This window comes from Schistocerca gregaria, chromosome 5 (genome assembly GCF_023897955.1).
Source record: "Schistocerca gregaria isolate iqSchGreg1 chromosome 5, iqSchGreg1.2, whole genome shotgun sequence".
Lineage (NCBI taxonomy): Eukaryota > Metazoa > Arthropoda > Insecta > Orthoptera > Acrididae > Schistocerca > Schistocerca gregaria.
In genome coordinates, this window is record NC_064924.1 from 384,065,941 (window position 1) to 384,081,122 (window position 15,182).

Here is a 15,182-nt window from a genome sequence, read left to right on the forward strand (position 1 = left end):
ACGAGGCAGAGAAAATCCCTGACCCCGCTGGGAATCGAACGTGTGTGACTGTTCTTTCCACTTGCTGTGAGAGCATTTCCACATAACGAAAGGCAACTGGTATAATAAGCCGATTAAATCACAATTACATCATTAGCCTGTTACGAGCCACCAGAGAATACGTGTTCCTTAAACAAAATACTAAGAAAATATCCCTGAACAACCTGTGAGAAAGAAACCATGTGACATGCACGCGCGCTCCCATGTGTATGTACGCGTGTGAGACAGACAGAGAAAGAAAGAACGAAAGGAAGAAAGAGAAAGAGAGAGAGAGAGAGAGAGAGACCTTACTCTCTTAATTGAATATGATGAAAAGGATGAAACAGACAACTTTGAAGAGGTGTGTTTCTTAAACAGAGATATGTGGCATTGGATGACGCGAGAGAAATTTCCAGACTGTCATGAGTACAGATCAACGCTCTTCCATGTGCAGCAGTCTGTAACACGGTCACTGGTAATACAACAACTGTGGAACATGTGAAATACTCTACTGGCAGAGACGTGGGAGGGACGAGGCACGGGTAGCGCCGCTGTGCGACGCGCCGCGTGTCGGCAGCGAGCAGCGGGCAGTGGGCAGCGCGTGTCGGCAGAGCGCGGCCGGGCTGGCCACGTGTTGCTGGGCTCGGCAAACAGCGCCAACAGGTGTCCCGGCGTGGCCCGGCCGCGCCGCATCGATCTCTCTCTTCCGGAGGTCAGGTCGCGCCCACGCGCCGCCTCCGCCCAAAGGGCGCGGACGCTGCGGGCTGAGCAGCAAACGGCAAGTGTTTCTTCATTATTCCCAATCGTCGAGGCACCCTCTTTCCTGCCCTATTCGCTAATGTTTCCTGGGAAGAATGAGTCTCGGTAGACCTCTGTATTAACTCTAACCAGTAAATCCGAGATTCTTAACAGAATCGGACGCCCAAGTATAAAACAGCTTAAACACCCTGATTACTTTACAAATGTGGAGTCTTGTACCGCAAGGAAGCAAGGGAGAGGATGTTGTTATTGCTGGCCAGTATTCTCTTTCTATAACACAACAGCACACGTTGATTAATACGGTTCTTTATTTACTTGTACTGGAAACATCTACTTAACTGGAGGAGGAGGAGCAGGAGGAGATTAGTGTTTAACGTCCCGTCGACAACGAGGTCATTAGAGACGGAGCGCGAGCTCGGGTTAGGGAAGGACGGGGAAGGAAATCGGCCATGCCCTTTCAAGGGAACCATCCCGGCATTTGCCTGAAAGGGTTTAGGGAAATCACGGAAAACCTGAATCAGGATGGCCGGAGACGGGATGAACCGTCGTCCTTCCGAATGCGAGTCCAACTTAACTGGAATAGAGTCCATATGTTGTGGTACAAGCTCTTCCATAATAGACCTTTTGCAGACAATATCGGTAAACTTGCTATTACAAACTTCAGTCTCGCTGTAATCACTAATCTGGTCGCTATGTATTGTCGTACTCTGTGACGTGAACCGAGCCCGCTCTGAGAGATAATGACACGCGCAAAACTCGATGAGCGCGTCATTGAGGCCCTCCGGTCAGCGGCGGCGGCCTAAATACTCGCTGTCGAGAAGGCGTTGGCCGCGCCATTCTTGTTGGTGTGTCTTTGGCCTCTCTCGTAATAGGCGCGCTTGATCCAGCGCCTACTATCGATCTTCAGGCTACATCTTTGCCGATCGGTGTGCTGGCGACAGGTTACGCCAGCTCAACAAATCAGTTAATGTGTTAAACATTTGACGTTAAGCATGTAAGCGAGAAAATGATTTGAAAATATTTTTAAAGTTCTTTGGAAGTAGCTATGTACTCTCATTATCGAATAGTGAATGAGTATATTATCGGTAACTTGAGCTCCGTTCTGAGCAAAAGCTGGTTTTTAGCGCATCTCAATGTTTACGACGTCATATCTCAGAAACCATGTGTCGACAATCATATAATTTAGCAGATACATTCTGTGTTGTAGGGGGTGTCCCTGGAGGAATGGGCAATATTCACGGATATGTCAGGAACGATCATTTGAAGCAAAAAACGTCTAAGTCTAGTGAACATGGGATTTATGATTCATACCATAAGAGCTCTGAACAATGGTTCATCTTCCATACTGTGAAATAAATCTCTTCTAATAAAAGCTCTTTGCTTTTCATATTTTCGGAGAAGGTAGTATGGAACAAAACAACAAAAAATCCTTTTGTAAACATGGGTTCTAAAATCCACACTTTAAGAGGTATGAACACTTTTTTCAGTGGAAGAGGTGTGTTTCACAGAAGCGAAGATGGACAAATGCTCATATCTCTGAAGATACCGTTCCTGTTGAATCCCCGAGTACTGACCATTTCTCCTAGGATACCCTACATGTGGACTCTGCAGAATGTGTTGCGAATACAAATATCAGTACAGAAGAAATAAAGCGTCATGCCTGATACGACTGTTTTAGTGCCTCAATAGCGAAAATGTAGTAAGTCTTGAGCTTCGTTTCTTTCGTCATTTTGTGGGTGGCGTCAGGGGCTGTTCCATACTACACTGAAAATATGGAAAGCAAAGAGCTTTCTGATCAAGTGATTTATTTCGCAATAACGAAGATGAACCAGTGCTCAGAGCTGTTACGGTATGAGTGTTAGATAACATGTGCACTACAGTTTTCAATTGATCGTTCCTGAGAAACCGTAAAGGTTTGAAATTACGTTTAAAGTTTGCTGCGAGTCACTATGTGTTCTCATTCTCAAATACTGGATGAATATAGTCTGGGTATTTGCTGACAGTGTTACGCTGCCTCAACACACGTACACAGTTCATAACTGCAATATTTGTCTTCCTCGTACAACCTTTCATGTAAGATTGTATTTCTTAACGAATAGAGTATGTGAGTAGTTTAAATATTTAATTTCGGCCATTATTTTTATGTAATACTGAAAATCAAATTTTTGTTGCCCCTGGAAGCCCTTCGATAGGCAACCTGCAACTGATCCGGGTTCCTGGATGGATTTCTCGGTTTTTCTCGCCGTGATCATTTCGCAAGATATAAATGAGAGAAACTAATAAGTTACCCGACTCTTCCTGGAATATACTTTCTCAGAATTTCAACAGTAAATCTCCCCGTGATCCTAAACACTGCTCTTGTAGCGTCTTCCTCTTGAAATGTTGGGTATCTCTGTAATACTGTCGCGCGGACTAAACGATCTCGTGGCGAAACACGTCCCTCATCGTTAGATCTTTTCTGTCTCTTGTATCAGTTCCGCTTGCTGACGGTCGCATATTCACGAGCAGTACTCAAGAATAATTCAAACAAGTGTTTTGTAAGTAACTTCTTTCGTGGATGAATTGTATTTCTTTAACATAATTCTGAAGAATGTCATCCTAGCATCTGATTTTCATACAGTCTGTTTAATATGATCTCTCCACTTAAGGTCGATGCGGATATTTTATAGTAGACACTTTTTCCAGCAGTTGGGCATGATTGTGTAGTTGTGCAACATTGTATATCTTCCCCTGTCTACGCGCAATGCGTTACAGTTATCTGCGTTCATGGTCAACTGCCAGTCCCTACACTAATCTTCGATCGCTGTAGCCGCGCGGTCTGAAGCGCCTTGACCCGCGCGGCTCCCCCCGTCAGAGGTTCGAGTCCCCCCCCTCAGGCATATATGTGTGTGTGTGTGTGTGTGTGTGTGTGTGTGTGTGTGTGTTGTACTTACGGTAAATTTAACTAGTGGGTAAGCCTAGAGATCGACGACCTCAGCAGTTTCGTCCCACAGAAACTTACCACAAATTTCAAATTCCTAAACATCGATTCTCTACAGGTCTTTCTGCTATTCGCTGCAGTCTTCTGGCGTTGATACTTTCTTACAGGCAACCGCATAATCTGCGAACAGCCTAATGGAGTTTCCGGCGTTAGCCACTATATCATTTATATACAGGGTGTTCAAAATTATACCGTCAAACTACGAGGAGAAGTAGAAGATGTCTTGAGGAACACATGAGGATGGTAACTTCATCCAAGGACGCTATAGCGCGTCAAAGTTATACGAACCGGCGCCTGAACATGTATGCATACAGGCTCTTCAGTAAATCAGTGTCCAAACTAACAGGAAAGATGACGGAGACAAAAATCAGTATATTTCGTCCAGCTGCCATGTGTCTGAAGCGCATATTTTCGGAGTGCTCAGTATGCAGGGGGCTATTGGGTGTGATTGAGAATAAAATGGTGTGACAGGTTTTTCATTGCTTTATGGTTCTGATCACTATCAAATTACAATAAATGTTCAAAATAAGCACCAGCGCAGAGCTGGTATCGACGTAGCAGAAAGTCATGTGTACTGGAAAATGCAGGGTATTTGTATGGCTGCTGCAAGATCCGACTCCGAGTCAACAGGGGTAGAATACACCTCGGCTTTCACGTAGCCTCAGAGACTGAAACCACACCGTCCTTCTGCCTTCTGCCGTACCGTAAACAAAGTGGATGTCTAGCAATTTTCCCTTCGCGCAGTGATCAATGTTGACACTACAACTGTTAAGCAGGCCCTAGCGGTGCACGCTGTTTACTGACTCGGTGCCGGAGAGCATGGTATCACAACATACTATTTATCTCAGACTTGGCGTAACAACGTTAGACACACTGATTTCATCTACTACGCTCGCGTATTACCTACTCACGCTCAATGCTCACGGAGTATGGGTTTTCGATACATCGTTGCTTTACGAAATATATTTGTTTTGTCTCCTGCATCATATTTGTTTGTTTTGGGCACTGAACTTTTGTACACTCTGCATACACGGTGATTCCGTGATGATGTTACAGACTTCCAGGGATGACGGAGAGATCTTGTCCCGGAAACGAAAGAGTCGGAAGTTATAAGCGAAAATCGTTCTGATACGTCTGACAGTGGAATCCATGTACCGGTACTGTTGTTGCTAAGAGTGTTGGGTAGGCAACTTTCAGAGATGGCAGTATGGACAAAAAGAAGAAAAAACGTCAAGTCAACATGTTCTAAAACGCATGCCTTAAGAGCTACGGGCACTCGTTCAATAAAGGAAATGTGGTTCACAGTAGCGAAGACGAACAAGTGACCATACCTCTTAAAGTATGCATTTTACGGCCCGTGTCTAGTGGACTTTTTTTGTTTTGGTCTGAAGCTTGCCCACCCTACAACAGTACAAGAACATGTATTCCACTATTAGCAGTATCAGAACGATTCTCCCCTTATAACTTTCGACTCCGTCGTTTCCGGACTAGGATCCCTTATCTAAAATTGATACATTTATCCTTCTCCGTCATCGCTGGAAGTTTGTGACATCATACGAGTACATACATATACAGTGGTCGTTGCCTGTAACTTCGACGCTCCAGCGTCATTGGATGACGTTTCCGGACATTAGTTCCTATACTCATTTTGTTCTTCAAGAAGCCTTCAACATTCCTCGAAGTTTTTTTGGTGTGATTTTGAAACTCCCTGTATAATTTAAACAGTGATAGCTCTATCATATTTCCTTGGGGTACTGTTGAAATGGCCTTTACATTTGTCGATGTGTTATGTCTGCAAGGATGTTCTGAATCCGGTCACAAAACTGGTCCGATACTCGGTGAACTCTTGCTTGGTTGACAAATGTGTACTTGAAGTCAAGCAACACGGCATGGCATCAACCTGGGAGCGACACAGATATCTACGGCGCTCTGGATCTTATAGAGGAAAAGAGCTAGTTTTATGTTTTCTGATTGCGGACGTTGATTTGTATACAGCAGACGTTCTTCTCCGAAACATTCAAATACATGAGCATAACGCATGTTCCGTAAGTGTAAAATAGACTGACGTCAGCGAAATAGCCCTATAATTATGTGCGTTTTTTACTTCGACCTTTCTCGAAAACGGGAATAATCTATACTTTTCTTTTCAGTCGGTAGGTAGGTGATCTTTGCTCCATTGACTAGCGACAAACTACTGCTAGTTCATTAACATAATATCTGTATAATCATGCAGCTTTTCTGACCTCTGACGCCGTGTGCAGATGACGCAGTTGTGTACAGCGCAGTATGCGCGACGTTGTCAGCTGGCACGGCGGACATTGCGCTTGTGTTTGTGCTTCATACAAGTGTTACTACCGTGTATATGAGTGTGCGTGTATGGGGGGGGGGGGAGATAACCCAAGGGACCAAACTATTGAATCATCGGTCCCTAGGCTTACGCACTGCTTAAACTAACTTAACTTAAGCTAAGAACAACAGACACACCTATGCCCGAGGAAGACCTCGAAACTCCTGCGGGAGGGACCGCGCAATCCGTGACACGGCTCTCCTAACCGCACGGGGTATCGTGTGTATGAATGCGGAAAGTAGGAACAACAACAAGTGTAACAGAAAGGCTGTCACTAAAAAGCAACTATTAGATAAAGTTATTGCTTGAAGGACGTGGATCGAGTGTGGCTACCTCTGATTTTATGTATATCTGCTAGATTGGGAGTGGTTGATTGGGTTTTTATTTCTTTTTTATTATTTTATTTTGCCTTGGCCAAATCACTATTAAGCCACAAACGATGTAAATAAGACTTAACATAAAGGTGAGCAGAAATAGCACTAAAAAAACATCGAATTGCACGCATTAGTATGACATACGAGTAGTCACAGTTAATATACTTAGTTCATCACAAATACATGAAAATAAAACATATTAACGTTACGCAACCCAACAACGATCCCTCCAAATCCACCTCAGTCAGCTAACTTACTGGTGTAGCCAATGCGGAAAGTAGGAACAACAACAAGTGTAACAGAAAGGCTGTCGCAGCATCCAACATTTTTAACGGAAGATAAATTACTGATTGCTGTAGTTTCTTAAAGCATTTGCTACTGTATGTATGGTAATGTCCGAAATTCGAAAACTATGTTGCAACGAACTTTGCCAAAAGCTTTTTAATTCTATCTATGTAAGTTTCACTTCCTTCAAATCTGCGTTCTAAGATAGGCCATGTTGTCAGTATTGCCTTGTGAATTCCTACATTGCTCCGGAACCTAATCTGACCACCCATCAGTTTGACTTTTACCGGTCGTTCTATTTTTTCTGTACAGCCTGCATATTATTGTTTAGCAAGCGTTTACGTTTAAACTTATTTGGCGGTAAATTTCGTTCCGAGGTCATCTCTAGTACAGTGAGGTCTAGCAGCTCTACGCAGAATTGGAAAATGTGACGAGAGTGCGCCTAGAGAGGTAGATTAGATTTACTAGGAATTTCAGGTTACGCCCCAACACCTGAGGGTGTTGTACGTTTGAATCGCAACAGTACGGTAGTGGACACTGCAGCTTGTACGAGGCACGGTGAGCCACGGCTGCCAGCTGGTTACCAACGGAGGCGTGTGCAGAGAGGGACCGCAGAGTGAGCGCATTCATCACGCGCGCAGCTACCAGCCGTTACCCGCGTTAACTGTTATCGCCGCAGCAAGCGGCTCTCGTTCGCTCCCGCGCACGCGCGCCGCCTATAGCTACGGCTGTATCTGCTTCGCCTAACTGCGGCCACTCCCGCCAGCAGGTGGCGGATCATAACGGCGTCGTTTTACTGCACCGCTCGGCCGCTGGTTCGATTACCCGCCGTTAAGGCCGCGCCTCCTGTGATTGTTCTCTGCCCGCCCCTTCACCACACCGGTCTTGACTAGTATCACATTCATCAACGAGTCTGAACCACGAGAGTCATTCTCCTACCACTATCTCTCTGTGGACAACCTCCTCCCCCGCTCTACATACATTTCCGTCTGAATGTTCAGTAGAGTATTGTGTAAGATCTTTTCGGGATTTGTGGTAACTACTCTTCCCCTTTACATATTACATATATGTGTATATTATATATATTACAAAAATATATAGCCTATGTCCGCCCGAATGTTCATTGGTGTGTCGAGCAAAAATTTGTAGTAAATCGGTCAGGAACGTTTCGAGATTTTCGGCAACAATGTTTCGTCTTTGTACAGGGTTTTACAAAAAGGTACGGACAAATTTTCAGGAAACATTCCTCACACACAAAGTAAGAAAATATGTTATGTGGACATGTGTCCGGAAACGCTTACTTTCCATGTTAGATCTCATTTTATTACTTCTATTCAAATCACATTAATCATGGAATGTAAACACACAGCAACAGAACGTACCAGCGTGACTTCAAACACTTTGTTTCAGAAAATGTTCAAAATGTCCTCCGTTAGCGATGATACATGCATCCACCCTCCGTCCCATGGAATCTCTGATGCGCTGATGCAGCCCTGGAGAATGGCGTATTGTATCACAGCCGTCCACAATACGAGCACGAAGAGTCTCTACATTCGGTACCGGGGCTGCATACAAAAGAGCTTTCAAATGCCCCCATAAATGAAAGTCAAGAGGGTTGAGGTCAGGAGAGCGTGGAGGCCATGGAATTGGTCCGTCTTACCAATCCATCGGTCACCGAATCTCTTGTTGAGAAGCGTACGAACATTTCGACTGAAATGTGCAGAAGCTCCATCGTGCATGAACCACATGTTGCGTCGTACTTGTAAAGGCACATGTTCTAGCAGCACAGGTAGAGTATACCGAATGAAATTATGGCGGTGAATCGAGGAAGTATAGTACATACTGACGAAACTAAAATGAGCTCTAACATGGAAAATAAGCGTTTCCGGACACATGTCCACATAACATATTTTGTTTATTTGTGTGTGAGAAATGTTTCCTGAAAGCTTGGCCGCACCTTTTTGTAACACCCTGTATATTACAGATGTATTGACAAATTATATATAACTGTCAAACTGATTTTCTATTATGAAAACATGTGACAGCAGAACTGTCAGACAGGACTCATTTTTTAAAATTTTATTTTTCATACTAAAAGTACCGTTATCATCCACAATTACGATCACAAAATAGAAAAGTCTGCCAAGTTCTCAAGTGACGATCTTTCGCAATTGACTTTAAGTTCCAGCATTTTAGATGGATTTTCCATAAATTTTCGTTCATGCCAACCTCGTTCTGACAATAAAGAACAACCAAATCGGCCAAGCCGTCCTCAGGTGATGAACTCTCATACATGCGGCGACTGATATTTACTTATAAAAATACCGACAGAAAACAGATTTTACAACATATGTGGAAAACGAACTATTTTTTTTAAGAAGTCGCCTTTCAAACTTAAAGAGTGTGAATGTAAAGCTTTTGTCAACTCTCAAATTTGTTAGGAGAATAAAAAAAGAATGTAACTCTGTTTCTATATAACTTATTTGTATAAAAAAACTGAGAAGATATTGTGATGCCATAGAATTAATTGCTCATCTCATCATCGTAAAAAACTGAGACAAATTAGAAAATACTTAATCTAGTAACAATGTTCTAAGTACCGTACCACTAATCTGAGTGCTTCTAAGGGTCAATGTGCGTGTCCGTAACGACAGACCCTCATGCAAAGGGTACAGGTACGGGTGTGGTTCCCAGTAGTGCCACGAATTTTTCCTTGGTGGAAGGGCTGGACCTGTGTGCATTCAGTCTTGTGATGCCAAATAAGAAGCTACTGCTCTTCCAGGTCCTTTGCTGTCTCTCTCTGACTGAATTACAATGTCATCGGAGAACGACAAAGTTTTTATTTCTTCACCCTGCACCTCCATTCCTAACCCAATTTTTTCTTTTTTCTTCCCATACTTTTTGCTTAGAGTACAGACTGAATAACATCGGGGTAAGATACAACCCTGTCTCACTACCTTCTCAACCATTGGTTCCTTTTGATGCCATTCGAGTCTTATAACTGTTGTCTGGTTACAATCAGCTAATATGTTGCAAAATGCGGAAGGTGATAAAACTGTTAAAAATAGCACACATACAGAGAGTAAGGGCAATGATCTTATCTGCAAAAATTTGCAAATGGCGTTGGAAGTTGGCGACTGGCTGAAGTATGTCCGCTTCCTACACAGTTCACAGGTGCAAGGATCAAGAGTGAACTTAACGCCAGCAACTGGAGAATTATTGAAATTATCTTATTTATTGCGGCACAGTATTTCGATCGAGTCAACAGTACGAAACACGATGTTGTTACTATACCCGAAAAGACTAGATGACGCATGACTAGAGTGTACAGATAGGCTAAATATGGAATGCGCTAAATCCGAGGATTATACAAGCTGTAAATTCGGCTATTTTATTTTCAAACTACCGTTGGTGGGCTGTAACACGAGTAGAATTAATATCTACTGTAGATTATGCATTTTCAATTCTGACGCTGTTCTTTACATTTGGTTTACAGGTACAGGCGCTATTTTTATATCTTGTCCGAGTTCTGAAGGTTATATTTACTGATTTTTAAAATGTTACTAATTTCATTTCGCACCTACTACATACTATTAAGGGTGATTCGAAGATAAATGCATCGTAACGTTTGTAGGTAACATTTAATAGTTCTTCGTTAAATCTCGGTATTTGCACGGACGAATATCGCAACTGAATATAGCGACCGAGGGAGTACCAGAAAAAATATAAAATTCTGTATACGCCAATTGTTACGAGTCTCTATTGTCGACTGAATGTGTGTGTTGAAAGATATTACTACTGTATAGCAAAAAATTGTTTCTGGAGAAAACGTATTACCAACTTAGAGCCAACACAGAGAAGTGCGCGTTGAGAGAATCGCTGTGCCACGTTATACTGCAAATGGGTGTCCACGAAAAGGAGAAATGCAGCTAAACTAGGGTGTTGGTACTCTTCTCAATGAGCGCTGCTCAAGGCGTGCCAGACTTCACGGGGCTGCGTGTGCTGGCCACGGGCGTGCCAACGCACGGCTTGTCACACGGGTTTGCTCGGTCCTTCTCGGAAGGACCTGCAACGGCGAGACTTTTCATTTAGCATTGCAGTGCGGCATTTTTCGGTTTGCACAACTCTCTAAGTTCGGCGGAATTGTGGTGTCAGCGCTGTACCTTTCGCTGTTTCTTTATAGTTCCAGTGGCTGTTTGGGCAAAAGAAGGCAGCTGGCAATCTATCGTCACACTCCATTGAAATGAATGAGAATGACAGAAGAGAGTGATGAGAATTCTCAATTCGCATAAGCGATAGTTACTGCTTATTTCCTATGAAACGACACTGCAATACCATGCAGCGAGAATTTAAACATTTGGATGACCACGACACAGCAAAAAATTACGATTGACAGACGGGATTCATTGTCCCGCACATCAAGAAGTATTTTGTGCCAAATTTGCATTCGTGCAACACTTGAAGAAACTGTGGCATTAATAGTAAAATTCCTGAAGTTGCTTCCATTATTCCGCTGTCAGTTGCAACAGTTTTCAATGGAAATGAAGGAGCAGTGTGGAGACTTCATATATTACTGTGAAGAACGTTGTTTAAGTCAAGGGGCATGCCTGGAACGATTTTTCGACTTCAGACTCTCTGCTGCTGAATCTATGAAGGGCAAAGGAGTGCAGGAAGAAAATTACAACATCTAGAACAGATTGCGGACTTCGAATTTTAAGTGGACTTGACTGCACACTGCGCACAGTAGGACACTACAAGTTGAGAAACAACTTATTTATGATATGATGGGGAAGCATTTAAAAATAAAATCGCTTTGTAGAAGGGACACATTCTGACAAAGACACTACAGTTCCCTAAGTTCACTGGTGTTAAAGAAAGCGAGAGGTCTGTAGAATTCTTGTGTCCTTGCAAGAGTTCGAAGGATAGTTTTATAAGACTTTTGAGGACAATGTCCGCTTACATCTATTTTACAGCTGTTTTCGAGACAGTTTACCGTTTCAGTTGAAAGCGCCCTGTGCATGTACCGATGTAATTGATTGACCTGTAAAGTAACTCCAGTTTCAATGACAAATGTTTTTTACATTAAAACTGTCCAGGACGTTTACACTGCCTTCCTCAGGTATTTTCCAAATCTCCATAATTAGCTTGGAAAAGTGCTACAATATTTCGATCGACATGTTTGTGTGAAAGACCTTTCTTCGATTATGAGACTAAATAATTCACCTTACGTAGCAATTTGAATGCGAAACTCTGTGAAATTGTCTGCGTCGGTCGATATGTCGGCTGTCTGTACCAGATAAAAATTATGTTGTCTTCAGCGCGCCAAAAATAATTAATTAATAATGAAATGTAGTTTTGTTTGTGATCTACGTTGCTGAAAATGGTGAAATATAAAACCAAGTTATTGCAGTACAGCTTTACTGCCATTTAAATGCGTCGCGTTCGCTGTTTTTCTCTCTTCCCCCTCCTCGCGCTCAGACAGCGTAGCCTGGCGGTGGATGAAATGTGGATTGAGGCTCAATGCTTTCGCTCTCCGGCCCCGACATGGCCCGCGAGCCGAAATCTTGGCCACCCCTGTCCTAAATGATGATAATGGTCATATCAGTATCAATACAATTTGTTTCAAAATCCACAGTTGTCGATCCAGGCACAGACTTTACTTTGTCGGCTTGTAAGCAGTTCTCGTTAATTATCCCATTAGACTGAAAAGATCCGACTGGCTCATTGTTAAACGAATTATTGCAATCAGCAGTCAAATATCAACAATAAATTTGGACACTAAACTACGAAAGTTTGTTTTTGCGAACGACGTCGGATTCGAACGGAGCTATGCGTAATCACGTAGATAGAACTGGAAAATCAATGCACGTATTTCATGAATGGTGGTTTAGCATCGTTCCATTTCACGAAAAAGTATTCAAAGTTGTTCAGTGGGTTACGAGAGGGAAACCACAGCTGCGGTTTTGGTTCGCGGCGTTACTGCAACAGGCGGAATAGAAGGCTCTCCCTTCGTGTTCTTTCCTGCGGTCAGAGGAGCGCGCTGTGCGGGTGGCGTGAGAAGCAGCTGCAGGGGCAGGGGCTACTCACACGAGGCCCTTGTGCAGCTCGGCGATGCGGGACTCCAGTTCGACGGTCTGGTTGGACAGAAATCGGAACTCGGAGACGTAGCCGGGAGAGTGCCGCCGGGGGTCGTAGTCGCCCAGCTCCGCTGAAACAGAAAAAAATACTCGATATTGAAATCCGGCTTTCAGAATTTAGCCGCGTGCTTAGCTTCCTTTAATTGGCGCTGAAAGGAAATATTTACCATTATTAGGATGGAATTTAACCATGCCACGTCCCCAACTTATCAGAAAGCACAGTATTCACTTGTCAGATTCCTCCAAGTGCGACTGCGCCAGTATTTCAGCCGAAAGAAGTACAGCGCACATAAAGAAAAGTTCATACATAAACTGAAGAAGACCGACATCCCTCAACCGGCTTCCATCATTTCTCTTCTAAGTGCTAACAATGCAGAGATAAGAAGGTGGCCTTTGGGTTATATTTTTACAGCAAACGTTTAATTCTAACTATACAATGCCAATTTTTTTCTTTGTTTTTATTTCATACTGCTCGCCCCATATGGGCGGGAAGTGGCTGCCAGTGGTGTAATATCCTGCTCTTCAGCGTACAGCATTTACGGAAAATAAATGAAGTCTTTAATAATGATATTCATGGATGCAAAATTTAAAGAAAGATTTAAAATATAAGGTAGAGATGATTACAAATACACAATGTTGTTTTCTTCGTTTAAAGTTTAAACAGGAAATGCAAAATCTGGCAGGTAAACATGAAAAGACAAAATATACTTTAAAAAGCTTTAAAAAGAACGGCGACGTACGTTAAAAAGAAGCGCTACATGTTCAATAAAAAGCTGGGTGAAGAATTGTTGGGAGATAAAACTTTAGGGTCGTTGTGGGTGCAAATTTATAAGCTTTTGGGTGGTATCCATAGAAAGAAGGTAGATGGTAAGGTGGATACTGAGAAAGCTCGGAAAGGAAGGATGAGTTTGATGGGTGGGCAGGAGAGGAAGATGAAATGGAGTGGAGCGAGAGACCGGTGGGGGAAGCCCTGATGTGGAATGCGACAGATGGGGAAAGCAATAACTGGTAGGATGGATAAATATTTTAGCGGATTTCATTGTCGAGGAGATGGAGTCGGTTGATGTTGCGTTGGAATAGAATATGAAGAGTGTGTAGGTGTAGGGATGGTGGGATGTGTATATAAAGGAACGGCAACATACCAGTGTTGGTGATCAGAGGAAAACAATTGGATTATTAGATTGTAGTCTGCGGATGGTATAGGAGATTCGGATGTTCTCGATTTGGGTGAAGAGATGTGGGAATTTGATGAAATGGTAGAGGATCCACGAGGGTGAACGTAGACGGATGCGGAAAGCTAGACGAAGTTCATGGTGTTCGAGGAATCTGATGGACTTGTAGAGGTTTGGTCCGGCAGATATCCATGCAACATTTGCATAGAAGATCGGTCGGATCAAGGTTTTGTAGCTGTGGCGAATAGTGGAGGGGTATAGTCCTCAAGCAGTTTGAATCTATTGTAGGCTTTCTGTTGATGGATAGTCAAAGATATTGTAGTGTACTAGGTAAGTGGATAGGATGGTCATAAGCGGTAATGTAAAAGCCATGAAGACGGAAAGTGCGAGTGGTTCGTTCTATAATTATTGTCTGGGTTTTAGAGACGCTGATCTTGAGGGGTCATTGGCTACACCAAGAAGTTAGCTGACTGAGGTGGATTTGGGGGGATCTTGTAATTTCTGGAGTTTAGGGCTGCGTAACGTTAATATGTTTTATTTTCATGTATTTTTGATGAACTAAGTATATTAAACTGTGAATACTCGTATGTCATACTAATGTGTGCAATTCGATGTTTTTTTAGTACTATTTCTGCTCACCTTTATGTTAAGTCTTATTTACATCGTTTGTGGCTTAATAGTGATTTGGCCAAGGCAAAATAAAATAATAAAAAGAAACAAAAAACCAATCAACCACTCGCAATCTAGCAGATATACATAAAATCAGAGGTAGCCACACTCGATCCACGTCCTTCAAGCAAGAACTTTATCTAATAGTTGCTTTTTAGCGATACTATTGTGGATCAAATTACCCAGTAACCTGCGTCTTATTCCAACCCTACCTAGCGATTGAAAGCTTATCTGTTGACATTGGATAGCTTCCTTACTGTCCAACACGGAACCAGAACATTTGTCACATTATGAATTATCTTTGCTTTTGTCATCTCTTTTGCTATTATTTTCTTCCTTCCGTCTCATCTTATCAGATGCCGTATTATATCTCGCTCTCCACTGTAATTTCTCTCCATATTTCTTCCTTCTGTACTGTCGTCACAAGTTTCTGTTAGATGT

At 42.8% G+C, this 15,182-nt stretch overlaps 1 protein-coding gene across 6 annotated transcripts in view; it reads right to left on the reverse strand.

Annotated features, from left to right (window-relative positions):
* Positions 1–15,182, reverse strand: part of LOC126273198 (band 4.1-like protein 4) — a 1,244,225-nt gene that overhangs the window by 108,075 nt on the left and 1,120,968 nt on the right. For all 6 annotated transcript variants that reach the window (XM_049976738.1, XM_049976736.1, XM_049976733.1 and 3 more), the window contains exon 7: positions 12,851–12,971. In XM_049976738.1, the coding sequence (XP_049832695.1) occupies positions 12,851–12,971 (121 nt within the window). The remainder of the gene's footprint in view (positions 1–12,850; positions 12,972–15,182) is intronic.